This window comes from Myiozetetes cayanensis, unplaced genomic scaffold, assembly GCF_022539395.1.
Source record: "Myiozetetes cayanensis isolate MyiCay16 unplaced genomic scaffold, myiCay2020 scf12, whole genome shotgun sequence".
In the NCBI taxonomy this organism is placed as follows: Eukaryota; Metazoa; Chordata; class Aves; order Passeriformes; family Tyrannidae; genus Myiozetetes; species Myiozetetes cayanensis.
In genome coordinates this window covers 4,101,181-4,114,864 of record NW_026086826.1, presented here as the reverse complement: position 1 = coordinate 4,114,864, position 13,684 = coordinate 4,101,181, and the positions used below count along the sequence as shown (strand labels likewise).

At 50.0% G+C, this 13,684-nt stretch overlaps 1 protein-coding gene across 5 annotated transcripts in view; it reads right to left on the bottom strand.

The window, feature by feature from the left end:
- Window positions 1-898: 898 nt before the first annotated feature.
- The window catches only part of RNF220 (ring finger protein 220), a 214,952-nt gene continuing 202,166 nt past the window's right edge, over window positions 899-13,684 (bottom strand). For all 5 annotated transcript variants that reach the window (XM_050306885.1, XM_050306888.1, XM_050306886.1 and 2 more), the window contains 3 exons: window positions 13,343-13,451; window positions 12,147-12,221; window positions 899-3,894 (listed from right to left, as the gene is read on the bottom strand). In XM_050306885.1, the coding sequence (XP_050162842.1) occupies window positions 3,823-3,894; window positions 12,147-12,221; window positions 13,343-13,451 (256 nt within the window). In that variant the 3' untranslated portion in view covers window positions 899-3,822. The remainder of the gene's footprint in view (window positions 3,895-12,146; window positions 12,222-13,342; window positions 13,452-13,684) is intronic.

Here is a 13,684-nt window from a genome sequence, read left to right as displayed (position 1 = left end):
GGGCTCCCTCATTTATTACTGTTAATTAGATATGGATCCCCCAGAAGGCGGCGCGGGGTGATGAACGAGGCCCCTGACACACGCTATTACACATTAGCATTTTCTCAATATATCCGATACATCACGGGCCTCCGCTTCCTAAAGATATTTTAAATAAAATATTAGCAGCCCGCTGCGGGGTGGGTGCAGAGCCCCTCACCCTGCCCTCAGGCCTCCTTTGGGCTGAAAGCAGACTGGAGAGCGGCTGAGATGCTCTGCTGCTCCTCGCCAGCCAAAAAAGCAGCCAAATTCCCCCCTACCCCCCTTTCCCTATCCTTGCCCCAGCAGATGGAAAGAGGTCCCTGAGATCCCCACTGCCTCCTCCCACCATCCTGGGGACCCCCAGTACCCCATCCCTGGGGGAGGCAGCCATGGGGAGGGGGTTGAAAACACCCCATCGACCCATCTGCAAAATGTTTGTAAACCGAAAGCGTCGGCGCCAGCCGCGTGCCGGGGGGAACCCGACCTCTAACCCCCCCGGCCCGGTCCCTGTGCCAGGGTAACCCTACACTGCACCAAGGCCCCTAATGCAGGAGGTATGGATCTGTTGGGGCTGGGCGCCTCCTGCCCCCAGCTAATGCAGCCGAGGAGACTTCATTATGGGGGTGTCCCCCGAGGGGTGCCCTTCGCCCTGCCCTCCTGGCTCTACGAGGGGGGACCAGTTGGGGCAACCCACCCGTGGTGGGGTCTGGCGAGTGTCCCAGCATCCCCCTGCATCTGTCCCTGCATCACCAACAGGAGCAGGACTCCCCTTGGGGACATTACCCACATCCAGGGGCTGTGCCATGAGGTGGGGGGGGCGTCTCCTCCGCTGCCTCTCGCCTGCAAAGGGAAACACAGAGAGGCGGAAAGCGCCTGAGAAGATTTATACTTGTTTAATTAATGTCAAATGTAGTTTACAAACGGGAGTGACAAGTACCTCTTTGTATAATATACACTGACACACAATCATCGACACACCGGAATATCGCTTTGTGCAACTGGGATTCTTTGGGCAAAGATAGGTAACTCTGATATTTCAGTATTTTTTTCTTTTTTTTTTTTTTTTAAATCATTTAAACTCATTACAGAAGAGGGGAAGCGGCGGATGCCTCTTACAAACCGGGTGCCTCTCTCCCCAGCCTTCCCCCAGCAGCTCCCCCCCCCCTTGAAAACAGGGGATGGCTTTACAATTTAAACAAAAAAAAAGAAACAAAAAATAAACCCCGAAACAAAGAACCAATGACTAGTTACATATGGTTTTACACATACGTACATAGAGCACACGGCTGGTCCACAACACCTGCCAGAAAGCCTGGCTCCCTCCCAGGGCCAAGGAAGGGCTGCTTTGGGGTGTCCTGCCCTGTCTGGCCTTCCTGGCTGTCTCTCAAACCCACTTGCTGCACCCTGTCCAAATCTGAGACCTCAGCACCAGCACACTCCCAGCTCAGCCATGTCCCCCTCCAGGTTTTTCTCCTTTCACAAACCCAGCCCAAGTTGTGTGTGCCTGCCCTTCCCCTGCTCGAGGCAGGCCCTGCCTGCAGTTCTCCCCGTGGGGCAGGGCCCTCTGGGGTGCCTTGGTTTCCTCTGGTCCCTGGGAGCTCTGCAGGTACAAGTCTCTGAGTGGAGGAGGCTGCAGCTCTCTGGTCTCAGAGGCCACACACTGCTATGAGCTTGGAGACCTGGGAAACTCCCAATTAGGAATTGTCACCTTTTGATGAGATATTTATGAAATAACTGCTCCTTCATTGTTTTGTTTTTTTTTTGGATGCAGTGGGATCCTTCTGAAATCACTCATGAGACGCCAAGGCCAGCAGCTGTTCTCTGCAAAACAGCACCAAGCTCAGGGCAGGGAACACATCCTGCCCTCCACATCCTGCCTTCCCAGCCCTTCCCCCTCTGGAAATACCCCAGTGGCCCTGTTCCAAACCGCTCTTCCATTGCTGTTTCCAGACTGACTTAAAACACCCCAGCCACGTTTTGCTGCCAGGTGGGATCCGCTTGGAAAGACCCTGCAGGAGCATGGGAGATGAGCTTCCCCATCTCCCTGTCTTCTGGCTGCGGGGAGCTGGGGCAGGGACACACGGTGTGGAGCTGCGAGAATTCAGCACGCGAGGTCTTGGGAAATGGATCGGTATCTGTTTCTTGGGTCCTGACAATAAAAGAAAGAAAAACAAAAAACCAGGCCAGATGGCAGCTTTGGTTAAGGCTGAGGGCATGGGAGACAGGGACAAGCAGGAGAAACTGCGTGGAAGAGGCTGGGGCTGTGGGGGACCTCTGGGTTCGGCTGGAAATGTCTCTGCTGGACACCCTGGGGGGGTGGTGGGGACGACACAGAGCTGCCTTAGCTCTCTGCCCTAGTGCCAAAACCTCTTGGGCAAAATGCGGGCTGTAGGAGGGTGGGAGCTGCGGGGTGTGGGCGCAGGGCAGGGCTGGCTCTGCAGGGATTGCACAGCTCAGCCAGGCAGCACCGGGCCCGCTGCAGCCCCGCCCGTCAGGGAAGTGGCCGAGCTCTCTGGGCAAAGCCACCAGCACGACCACCCTGTCCCCTGCCATCCCCTCCTCCCCACCGTCCTGAGCAGCCCAGGCATCCTCAGCCAGCAAATGCTGCCTGGAGGAGAGGAAAGCAAAGCCAGGCAGGGGAGGGGAAGGTGCTACAGCCTTGGAGGCAGAGGGGATCAGCGGGACCCCTCAAACAGGCACTCCCAGCAGGGGAGAGGGCAGGGCTCCAGCTGACTCCCTCCTTCCAGCTCCACACCCTTTGCCCCTTCCCCAGCTGGAAAAGGCAAAGGGGCTGAGCCAGATTCCTCTATCCTGCCTGGCCCCCGGTGAGGAGTTAAAAGCTGTGTCTTTCCGGGGATAACGATTCTATTATAAATAGCCCCATTAGCTACAACTAATGACAAAAATCCACCTCCTCTACTCCCCATAAGTTCTGTAAGTTATGGGCAATGCTACAGCCATTACTAAAAGCTGTTAACTTCATATCTGAATGAGGAAATATACACCACAGAACATTAAACCATTTATATTATATATATGTATATATATACTTTTTTTAAACTAATGACTTTAATGCCAAAACTTTGCTGAACCAAGAAAAATATGGGTTTAATGTTCTCTGCTCATTTTTTTTTCTTCTTTAAAAAAAATACAACCCAAAGAAAAGAAAGGGAAACTTATTAGTATGTAATGTTTGAGTCTATCCCATTTATACACAACATTGTAAACATATATAATCTATATTACATGTGCTTCATTTCTGCCTGGGTGTGTGTTTTTTTTTTCTTTAAACCTTTTTGTTATCACTAGAACACCACAAAAAAACCAAAACAGAACCAAACCAAAAACCAAACCAAAACAAATAAAAACAAAACAAAACAAAACTGAACAAAGAACACAAGTTACAGGTTATTTAACATCTTTCTGTCAAGGGTCCCTTCCCCAGTCTCCTGGGGGCAGAGTGGTCAACAACACAGTCCAAAGGAGGGCTCACGAGCCATCCACAATGCAAAGCCAGCTCCAGGGAACGGGTGATGGGGAACACTGGTTTTAAAAAAGGGGGGCTTCACAACGAAGGGTTTGGTTTTGCCCGCTGCAGATGCTGAAGGAGGTCTCAACTTGCGGGACCTGGCAGCCGAGGCTCCCCACTGCTCCTGTATCCTCGAGTCCATGTCTGGAGTCTCTGGTTCGTTTGTTTCTGTAAGTTTTAAAACGTCTTTTTTTTTTGTTGCGGTCGTTCTCCTCCCCCTGGGTGTGACGAGCTGAGCCGGGCCGCTGGGTCCCGCCCCACCGCCGGCTCCTTCATAAGTAGATGCGCCGAAGGTCTCCGGGAGACGTGATGGTGTTGCACTGGGGACAGAGCTTCTTGGCACCCTGCAAGCAGCAGACGAGACACAAAGTGTGAGAGCATGAAGGACAACCCACACGGCCCTGCCCTGGGCCCGCAATCTCAGGAGAGCCCCAACCAAGGCCTTTCTTGCCTGCTCTGCCAGCCCCTCATCCTGTTCCAGTCCCCAGCGTGAGGCAGCTGGGCAAGCAGGAGCTCTGGGGGGCTGAAACCCAGAGCCAGTGTGTGTCACCAAACCTGGCACCGCCACTGGCTGCCGGGGAGATCTGCTCCTTTCTGTTTCTCTCGCTCACCTGCAGCCCTCAATGAGCCAGTTCAGGTGCCTGAACAGGCAAGAAAATCAACCCAGATGGAACAAGTTAAGTTTTCAGCAGGGATGACTGAGCTGGTTCATGGTGGGCTTGGACCATCCCTTTCAGGGCAGCACAATGGGGCACTGCCTGGGCCATCCTGCAAAAAGCCCACGAGTTTTGGCATGAAGGAAGCCCTTGTCCTGTCCCCCCCAGCTAGCACAGATGCTGCAGAGATGAGTCTCTTCTGCCAAGGTGAGCTGAAACCAGCAAACTGTGATGTGAGCTGGGGTGGGGTAATGGGCGGCCGACATGAACACTACATGAAATAAAACAAGGGCTGATGAGCCATCTATCACAGAGCCTGACAGCAAGAGGTGTTAATAAGCCTCAGAATCGGGGTCAGCCTAAGCCGGTCATCATTAGATTGGCAGATGTGACAGACAACTGATGGGAAAAACGACACAGAGAGGGCTCTGCTGTGAGGCAGCCTCCCATCTACAGCACCAGCAGCACAGGAAATCAGGATGCCCTGGCTTTCAGCACCTCAACACGACCTCCCAGAGCACAGAACTGAGCACAGGCTCTGTCCAAGCACCCCAAGTTTGGTCAATGCTGTCAGATAGGCCCTTCCAGCAGCTCCCACCCAGCGCTCGGCGTGACAAGCGAGGCGACAGGAATGAGACACTGAGAGCCTGCCAGCCTGCACGGGGCTGGCTGGCAGAGCTGTTTGGTTCAGTGATGTTGCTGCTCTCCCTGAGCAGGGCTTCTTGAAGTACCTGCAGCAGTGAGTGTGGCAGCAGGGCAGGGCACTGCTTCGGCACTCCTACCTGCACTTGGGTACCTCCCTAGCAGAGGAGGTGGCATTGCTGCTTACAAAAGGCAAGCACCCTTAGAACAGGCCCTCTCTGCTCTGTGACAACACCTGCAAAGGCAGCACAGGGGCCTTTTCCCCTGGAAGTTCCTAGGGCTAAGGAGAATCTAGAGGAGAGACTCCCAGATACAGAAAATTTATATGGGTGCAAGTAATTCGCAAGGGTGCAGCTCCAAAAAGGCGCAAGTCATGTTTGATCTGCAGGACTGAGTACTACTGCAGACTAGTTTGCAACCAGCCCCCTCCCTGCTCCCAGTGCACATTATTCCTGGCAGACATGGACTTCACACACTTGCTATTCCCTGAGCTTTGGACTTTTGAACAATCAGGCTGCCATTTGACAGCCCTTGCTGATAGCGGCTCAACAGCTGCCCTGACACACGAGGGGACCACCTTGCACCTGAGATTTTTGAACCAGCCACACACGAAGTCTTGTTGAGCTAGAGTTGAATGAAACACGTGATGGACACCCAAAACACCTTAGGCATCACTCTCAGGGTGAGTGACAGACTGGCAGTGGGACAGACCACTGGTGGTCTGGATGTTGCACCTCACTCTGATGCTAATGCCTATGGGCACGTCCTTCTAGTTATCTGGGACAACGACTGTGTCTGTTTAGATTTTCAGCCTTCTGGGGTGGGGACCATCCCACTCTGCCTGCATGTCCCAGTAAAAACTTGCTGCAGTGCCAACCAGTACAAAGGAGAGAAAAACGTAAACATCTGCCCTTTCTGACACTGTGGGCCAGGGTGCACAGCAGCACTCCCAAGGAGGGGCTCACTAATCTGGATGCAAATGCCATGCAATAGCCTGTTTCAACTGAGTCCCTGCTCAGTTCCATGCAGTTCCCTGGTCCTTCATCAAGGCACCTGTTGCACCTGGTTGCCCTCTTGGCATCATCTTTGTAGCTGGAGGGTCCCAAAGGAAGTGGCAGGGAGGTGCTGAGGAATTAATTCACAGCATGTTGTCTGAGGGACAGCAGTTGGCAGCTGCCTGTTTGAGCTTTCCTGTGTGCCCTGACAAGCAGAATTACGTGTGCGTGGGGATGTTAAGCATTCCAGATGGAACTACTGGCCACATCTGTGTCCACGCTCCCTTTCCCAAGACAGGCACAGCTTACACACAGAAGGCAGCAAAGCATCCAGCCAAGCAGCTGGAGCTTCTGCCTCTCTGGACAATGCACCAGGATACAATGTACCTTCTGCAGGACCAGTGCTCTGACCCACCGAATGCCTCAGCCTGCCTTCAGTCCGGGGTGAAGGATGGACAGTGTTTGCTGCCACCTCAGACCATGCCCCTGCTCCTCAGTGCCCCTGTGCAATGCTCAACAGCACTTCAGCTGCTTTTTCACCTTCACTAAGTCAGAGACATCTGCCTGCAGGAGGGCAGAACACTGAATCTCCTTGCATTCGCTTCCGCTAAAAGCCAACCTCAGCTGCTGCTGCCACCTCACTCCTGCACCTCGTGCTCCGTTCTGGGATGTGGAGCTGGACTGAGACAGCTGTGGGCAGATGTGTGTGACCCTTAGCAAGGGCAACCTCGCTAACACAGACCAGACAGCTCGGAGCAGTTTGGGTTCCTGGAAAGCCACTCTGACCAGGTCTGCAGCAGCCCTCCACAATCAGCCCGCAGGGATGGCAGAACAAGCCTGATTAAACCGACTGCAGCTTTGGCAGAGCAAGGCCAGGTGTGTAGTTCCTTTACGCTACAGGGAAAGGGAAGATGGGTGGATTTATCTTGCCATACCCTGGGATCTCTCTCCCTGAGATCTATTTTCTGTACCACAGGCCAATGGCTTTAGGGGGATCCGCTCTCCCACCTCAGGCTGAGCTGCACACGGGCATCCCAAGTTTCTTCAACCACGCCACAAAGCAGAACCCAACCACATGGAGCTTGACCTATTTTCTGCAAAAGCTGCATGATCACAGACTGATTTAGGGCAGTGGTGGAAGTCGCTTCACCTGCATGTGGGCTGGAGCTCTAAAGTCTGGGTATGCTGGAGGGAACAACGGCATCCTGGAGACCTTCAGCAGCCTGGCCTGAACGCTGCACAGGCTGCACGTGGCACGCTGGGCTCAGGGCCTCTCTAGTGCTTATGCTTGGTATTAACAGTTCAAGCAAAAATAATTACTTCGGGCCCTTGGGGATGCATTTTTCTTTCTTTTTATGAAATAAAACCGTCCTCCTCTGCACACATAAGCATGTGTGTTAAATTCAGAACTAAGTCCCAATCTTTTTCTTTTTAGATTGAAATTGCTCAAAACCTTGTTCCTTGCATCTGACTTTCCGAGTAGGTGCACAACGTTTATCAGCACCAGAGTTTAAGCTCTCCTCTCTTGTGGAGAGGCACATGAGCTTGTACACACACACATGCTGGCACAGGCACAATGAAAAAGCGTTTGCTCCCCCACTGCTCACCTGCCAGCTGGGGTTACTAAACTTTTCCCTTGAAATAAAAATGCTGTGGAATAATAAGTCCCACCTGTCGGCCATTTCTTTCTTTCTTTTTTTTTTTTTTTCCAGGTCCTTCTACTCCTTTCATCATAGCTACATGGAAAAGCCTTGATGTGTTATAGCTGTGTGTGCTAGAGTAAAGGCCACCTCAGCTTTTCCATTATAAACCCCAGTTTTGAGGGGTTTATAAAACTCTGCTGCAAGAAGTTTGCTCCAGGGCTGTTACAAAGCAAAGGAACGGGGCTGGAACCAGGATGGAGTTTATTTTTCCTCCTCCTTTCTTAATTAAAATTTGGCAAGTGATTGATCCACAATACAGGCTAATCACTTGGGGTAGTAGTTTGAAAAATACATTAACGAGAGCTGAGATGTTGAAAAGTCGTTAGGGCTTACACGGTGCCAAGGAAGGATTGGAGGAGTTTGTCTTAAAGTTGCCTCTTAAAAAAAAAAAATGGTGTGACGTCTTCTATAAATTGGCTAAAGCAGGGAAACTCAAAAGGAAGGATTTTAGGCACTTCCTGCTGTCCTGTGGGTCTAAAAATGGGCAATTTCCAAGCACAATATGCTACCAGGCACAGAGAATAAAGAGACACACACACACACAGAGCAAGTAGAGGAAGTAAAATCAAAATAGAGAGATGCAAGAGGGACCCAAACCAAGAGCCAGCTTCTGCCAGGAGAGGAACACAATGCCAAGATCCAATTCTCTACCAAGGTGACAGCCCTCTCTCCCACCCACACCTTCACATGAAGTGGCAGCTTCTTCTCTGCCAATGCTAATTCCCAGAGAAGCAGCTGTTCCCCACTGCTGCTGTGGGGTACCCTCCAGCTGTCAGGTATTGGGGCTAAACCACCAAGAGAACAACTTTTGTCACAGAGCCTCCTCAAAGGGTGGAGCTCACCCCCAGAGGCTGCTGGAGGCCAGAACTGAAAAAATGTTAATAAATGACCCAAAAACATCACTGCACACAGGGAGCATCATGAACGGTCAAGTGCAGCATCCTCCATGCAGCTGCTGACCCAGGAGGTCCCTGAGCTGCTGGAAGCACCCAGGGATCACCCAGAACGATTGCTCTGTATCTGTGCTGTTCTGTACAGAACTACTCCAGCTTGCATGGGTATTGAAATGGCAAAGCTAAAAATGCAGTAATCCAGCAAAGATGTGTGTCACCTGCAGAGGACACACATCTATTGATGGATCCCCTGGAATGGATCCCCATATGATGAAGAAGGCTTTTTAGAAGTGTTTTTTTTCCTGCTCTTGCAGTTGTCATTTCCAAATAAGCCCAAGGCAGGCAAGCACAAGCCTGGGGGTCAGCAAATACCCACGGGAAATGCTGGCTCTGGCTGTAGAGGTGATGGGGGAAACTCAGTAAACTGCATCTGCTCAAATAAACCTGTCCTCTTTCAGCCCCTGCACCCACAAACAGCTCCATCACTGGCAAAGCACGGCCTGACTTAGCTTCCAACTACATTTACTTCCTAAAGAAAGACACCAGGGTTTGGGAGATCACAGAATTACAGCTCAGAGGGACGTCAAGAACTCACCGACCCATTCCCCTGGCAAGTATCACCTCAACTTGAGTTACTGCTGACAGACACACATCAAACCTGTTCTCACAAACCTCAGGGGATGGAGGTTCCAAACCTCCCCAGCAAGGCAGATGGCCAATCTCTACTGCTAGAGCACCCTTCCCAAGAGAAGGAAAACACAAATTCCACACACTACTAGCTGTACTAGTGTTAACTCTCAGTTAATTGGGAAGGATGGAGAAGGGGCAGATTGTTCCACAGAGAGATTCATCCCCAGTGACTCGGGGCTGCAGTCCAACAACCAGCTGAGGACAGACACCTGCCACAAGGACAGTCGCTGTTCAGGGACATGAACCCACCTCCTGCTGCCCAGGCTAAGCCTTGCTCCTGCAACATCATTTCTTTCCTACCTTGGAAGAACCTGCACATGTTTTCAGGGCTTTCCAAAAGGGATCACAGACAAGTTACTCCAGACTCATGTCCCGGTTTCTGCATAAGTTTAAGATATCAACTAGTTCTCAGCACGCAGGGTAGGTGAATGAAGAATGTCACTGTGTTGAGTGTCCCAGACAACCAGAAAGCAGGGAGCAGCAAGCTCACGGCTGTGGTTTGACACCACCAAAGTCACAGAATACTAGAGATGCTCAGATCATTGTAGTATCAAATCCTAGAAAACGTTTAAACCTTAGGTCCACAGACAGATGTGAGCATCAAATTTCACCCTGTGTTCAATACCCTGCAGAGGTTTAGAACTGCTCCCAGGCACTCTGAACCTTCAGTTCCAGGGCCTTGTTCAGTACACGATCCTCGCTCTCTCAGACACACACACTCTAATTTAATATCAGATCTTGGCCGGGCACACGAACCACAGGGATACGGGAGAAAGGGGACTTTTCACCAGCAGGGATGGCAGATCTCCAGAATGTTCAAAAGGGGCCGGAAGCCCAGCACAACCTGCCCGCCCCAACTCCTATTAACTCCAACAAATTGTTTATTGCACAACAGAAGAAAAATGCTGCCCCTCTCCCCCAGCCAAGTCTTTCCATGTGTGCTGCACGCGCAGGCTCCCTCCTCCCAACCCCACTGGGGAGCCAGCTTTATACCCAGGGAAAGGTAACAGCAGCGATTATTACACACACTATCCCACAGCTCCTCGCTTGTTAAAAAAAACAAGAGTCTCTTTTGTGCCCGAAATAAAAGGAGATACCTTAATTAGAACAATGCAGGTTGGTAAGCATTAAACACTGAGCCCAGCTGCTGTATGCCATTAAATTCATAAAAAAGGAGGGGGGGAAGGAGGGCAGTCTTAACGAGATTACACACATTGACTTTGATCAAGACACAAAAGCACCAAGGCGTTCCAGGGTTTTTATTGCTGTCTTCAGGCTACATTTTAATGGTTACATTAGAAACATGCGAACACAGGCTGGGAGATTTTTTTTGAGATGGGAGAGGGAGTGCAAGCATGCCTTGTGAAAAGGCCTGGTTTAATAAATTGGGGGCTGCAGGGAGAGGCTAGGACTGGGGAACACATGAGTAGTCACTTATTAATTGCTTCCCCTATGCAAGTGCCAAGTCTTAACATGATGTCTTGCTGGACTATTCCCATCCTGCCTGCCTGGTCAGCAGAAGAGCCACGTGCAGATCACACACAGCCAGCTTCATCCCCACCTTTCTCATGGAATTCTAGGGGAGATGGCTCCCACTCTGCAAAGAAAATGCTAATCCCGGAGCACCTGGAGCGAGTTTCCCTGTTCTCATGAGCAGCTGTGACTGCTGAACGTGACACAAAGGGGCCTGACTGAAGTTGAACCAAGTTGCTGCTGAGTCTAAGAGAAGCCTGAAATTGGTGCCACGGATTTAGAAGGTGACTTGAGGCTGGCAGGAAGAGGAGAAAACAAAGACTTCAGAGTAAATAAAATGGAAAGTATGTTAGTGTTTTATCCTGTGCTTGCAGCACTGCTGAATGACAAGATTACTCTTCACTTAGCAAAGGTGGCAGAGCACACATTCATCCCAACACCTCACAGCTACGTGCCCACATATGTGTCTTTTATAACATGCTGCTAAAATGTTTACAAAAGCTTGTATAAACTAAATAGTGACGGGGTGTAGCTGAAGAGCTATAAAATACAGCCCAAGGGATAGCCAAGTTATTGAGTTGCTATTAGTACTCAAGCCCACAGGCACTTCACCATCCTGGTAACTTTTCTTGGACAAGACTTTTAAAAGGCAGGATTTAAAGGAGCACGATCAGCTTAATCGTAATTCCAAGCACACAACGTGTTCTATAAAGCAGAGTAATGCCTTACAGGAACAAGTTTTTAGGAGTGGCACTCCCTTACATTTTTTGCAACCCAACACTGTATCATCTTGCTAACAAGAGAACTAGAAAGCACAACTATTTTCCACTCTCCAACCTAAGCAAAATGGAAGTTTCAAAATCAGCCGCAGAGGGGACCGCTAAAGGCTGATTATAAAACCCACAGTTTAAACACAGGAAAAGAAAACACTTTATTAAATAACATATTTTAACCTGATGTCCTTTAATAAATGTATAAATCGCTGCTCTACTGCATCACCTATTCTATGTTCAAGGCAGTCCCCAAACTTCTATATAGGATAGCATATGCTTCAAAACTACAGAGTGCTATTTCAAATAATCTAAAAAATAAAAGCTCCATTCCACATTCTCTCTCCTGAAGATGATTTCCTTTGCTTTGGGGGAATATTACATTTCTCAGAAGCCACCCATTCCATGGAATCTCAGCCAATTTGGCCTCCGTTCTCACAGCTTTACCTCTCTGCATGGATGCCCCACAGGAAATTATTTAAGGCAAGGTAGTCCCTGGCACAGAGCTCTTCAAGGAGCAATGGCTGTGCCCACAGGTGGTGGAGCAACAAGCAAGGGGCAGGACAACACTTTGGTCACGACGACTCAAACGAAACTCACTCATGTCAAAGCTAGAGTGGGGTGTTACACAGCAAGGTTTGGGCAGTCTGCAGGCACAGCACTCAGACTGCCTAAAATAAAGCAAAAAGCACCTTTCCCTGTGATGATCTAAAATGAAGTATCAGAGAGAGGAAAAAGGCTGTAAGTCAATAAGAAAGTAGTCAAGAGCCTCACCAGAGTCCGCAGCCAGCATTCTTCACAGTGCACATGCCAGCACTGAATGGAAGTCAGGGGCATTGTGTAGGAGTCCTGAGGAGAAGAAGCAAACAGGTTATTTCCACAGCAGGGATGTACTGATTCCTCACTCCCAACCCCATCACAAGGCCTCTCTTTGTGGTTAACACTGCCTGGTATTTTGTGTAATATGTAAGTTGTATTTTTGTAATGTTTGTATAGAAGAGGCTGAAAGTCTCCTGCAGTCCCTTTTCTTGGCTTCCCAGAACTCCTGTTGGAAGCCCGTAATCCACTCTCGTGGTGACCTGGCTCAGCAGAGTTATTGCAAAAGCATCTGAAGTTGCTGTGGCCACCTGCCATTATTCTCATCAGAAAGGTCACCAGATCACACAAAAACCAGTGACAGGGCAAGATCAACCCTTACCACAATTCACTGCTCTGCAGGAACAGCTTAACTACATCCCAAGAATACTGCTGCTCTTTCAGCAGACATGCCTTCTTGAGTATCTTCTATCATTCCTAAGAAACCTCTGGAAATCAGCAGCAAGAGCAAGCTGTTGTTCTTTCCGTGGGGTGAATGGCAAGGGCTGCACTCCCACAGCTACGAGCCGTGAGCTGGCTGGCAGAGAGAAGCCCAGAGTATCCAGCTGAAGTTGCAGAGGGAGCTCTCCACCCAGCGGAACGTTCTCCTGCTCTGAGCAGAACAGAAACCCAACAGGAGATGCAGAGCCCTGCAGGCTCAGACCATCAGAGGGAGCTGCTGCCCTTCTTTAGGAAGGCCACAGCCTCAGCACAGAGCAAGCAGGGCATCAACAACTTTTAAATGCTCAGGCAACATTCCTGTTCCCAAATCAGAGAAGGTGGGTCTCTGATCACGGATTCTGCTCTCTCCTATGCATGTAAATGTGCACATGTAGGAAGAGGATGTTTGGTATCTGGGAGTGTTCTGTAGGAAGGCTCAAAGTCTTTTGGAGTTGGAACTTTTTTGCCCGGATATAGATGGACAGCTGCAAATACCAAATGAACAAATTAACTCATACAGAAATTTTGGTTGCTAAGACCACCTTCATTTGGAAGGCTAATAATTGGTGATGAGCTCCCCCATTCTGCCTGAAAAAAGGAGAAAAGCTTATCCCCTCCTCAGCAAAGATACCAAGGCATTTCTGATTCATTACCACAAGTGGAGTGCTACTCACCATGCAAATGAGACATTTATAGCGGTCCCCACGGGAAAGCTGCCTTTCTAACTCACGGACACGAGCCTTTAACGCTTCAAATGTTGTCACTGCAGAGTCTTCTGTAATTCTGCAAAAGATGATGGAGCGTGAGCATCACTGAGCACGCAGGACTGTTTAGAGTTTTGGGAGAAAAAGGATCCCACAACAGGTACTGCACAGGAAATGGCATAACACTCAAACTAATACATCCACCTTGGGGTAAGGAAGAATTCCTGAAAAGCCCCCTGTGAACTCTTTAAAGTGTCTTACTAAACACTTCCAAACACATCACCGAAGATCACAACTGATGCTGGAGTTAGC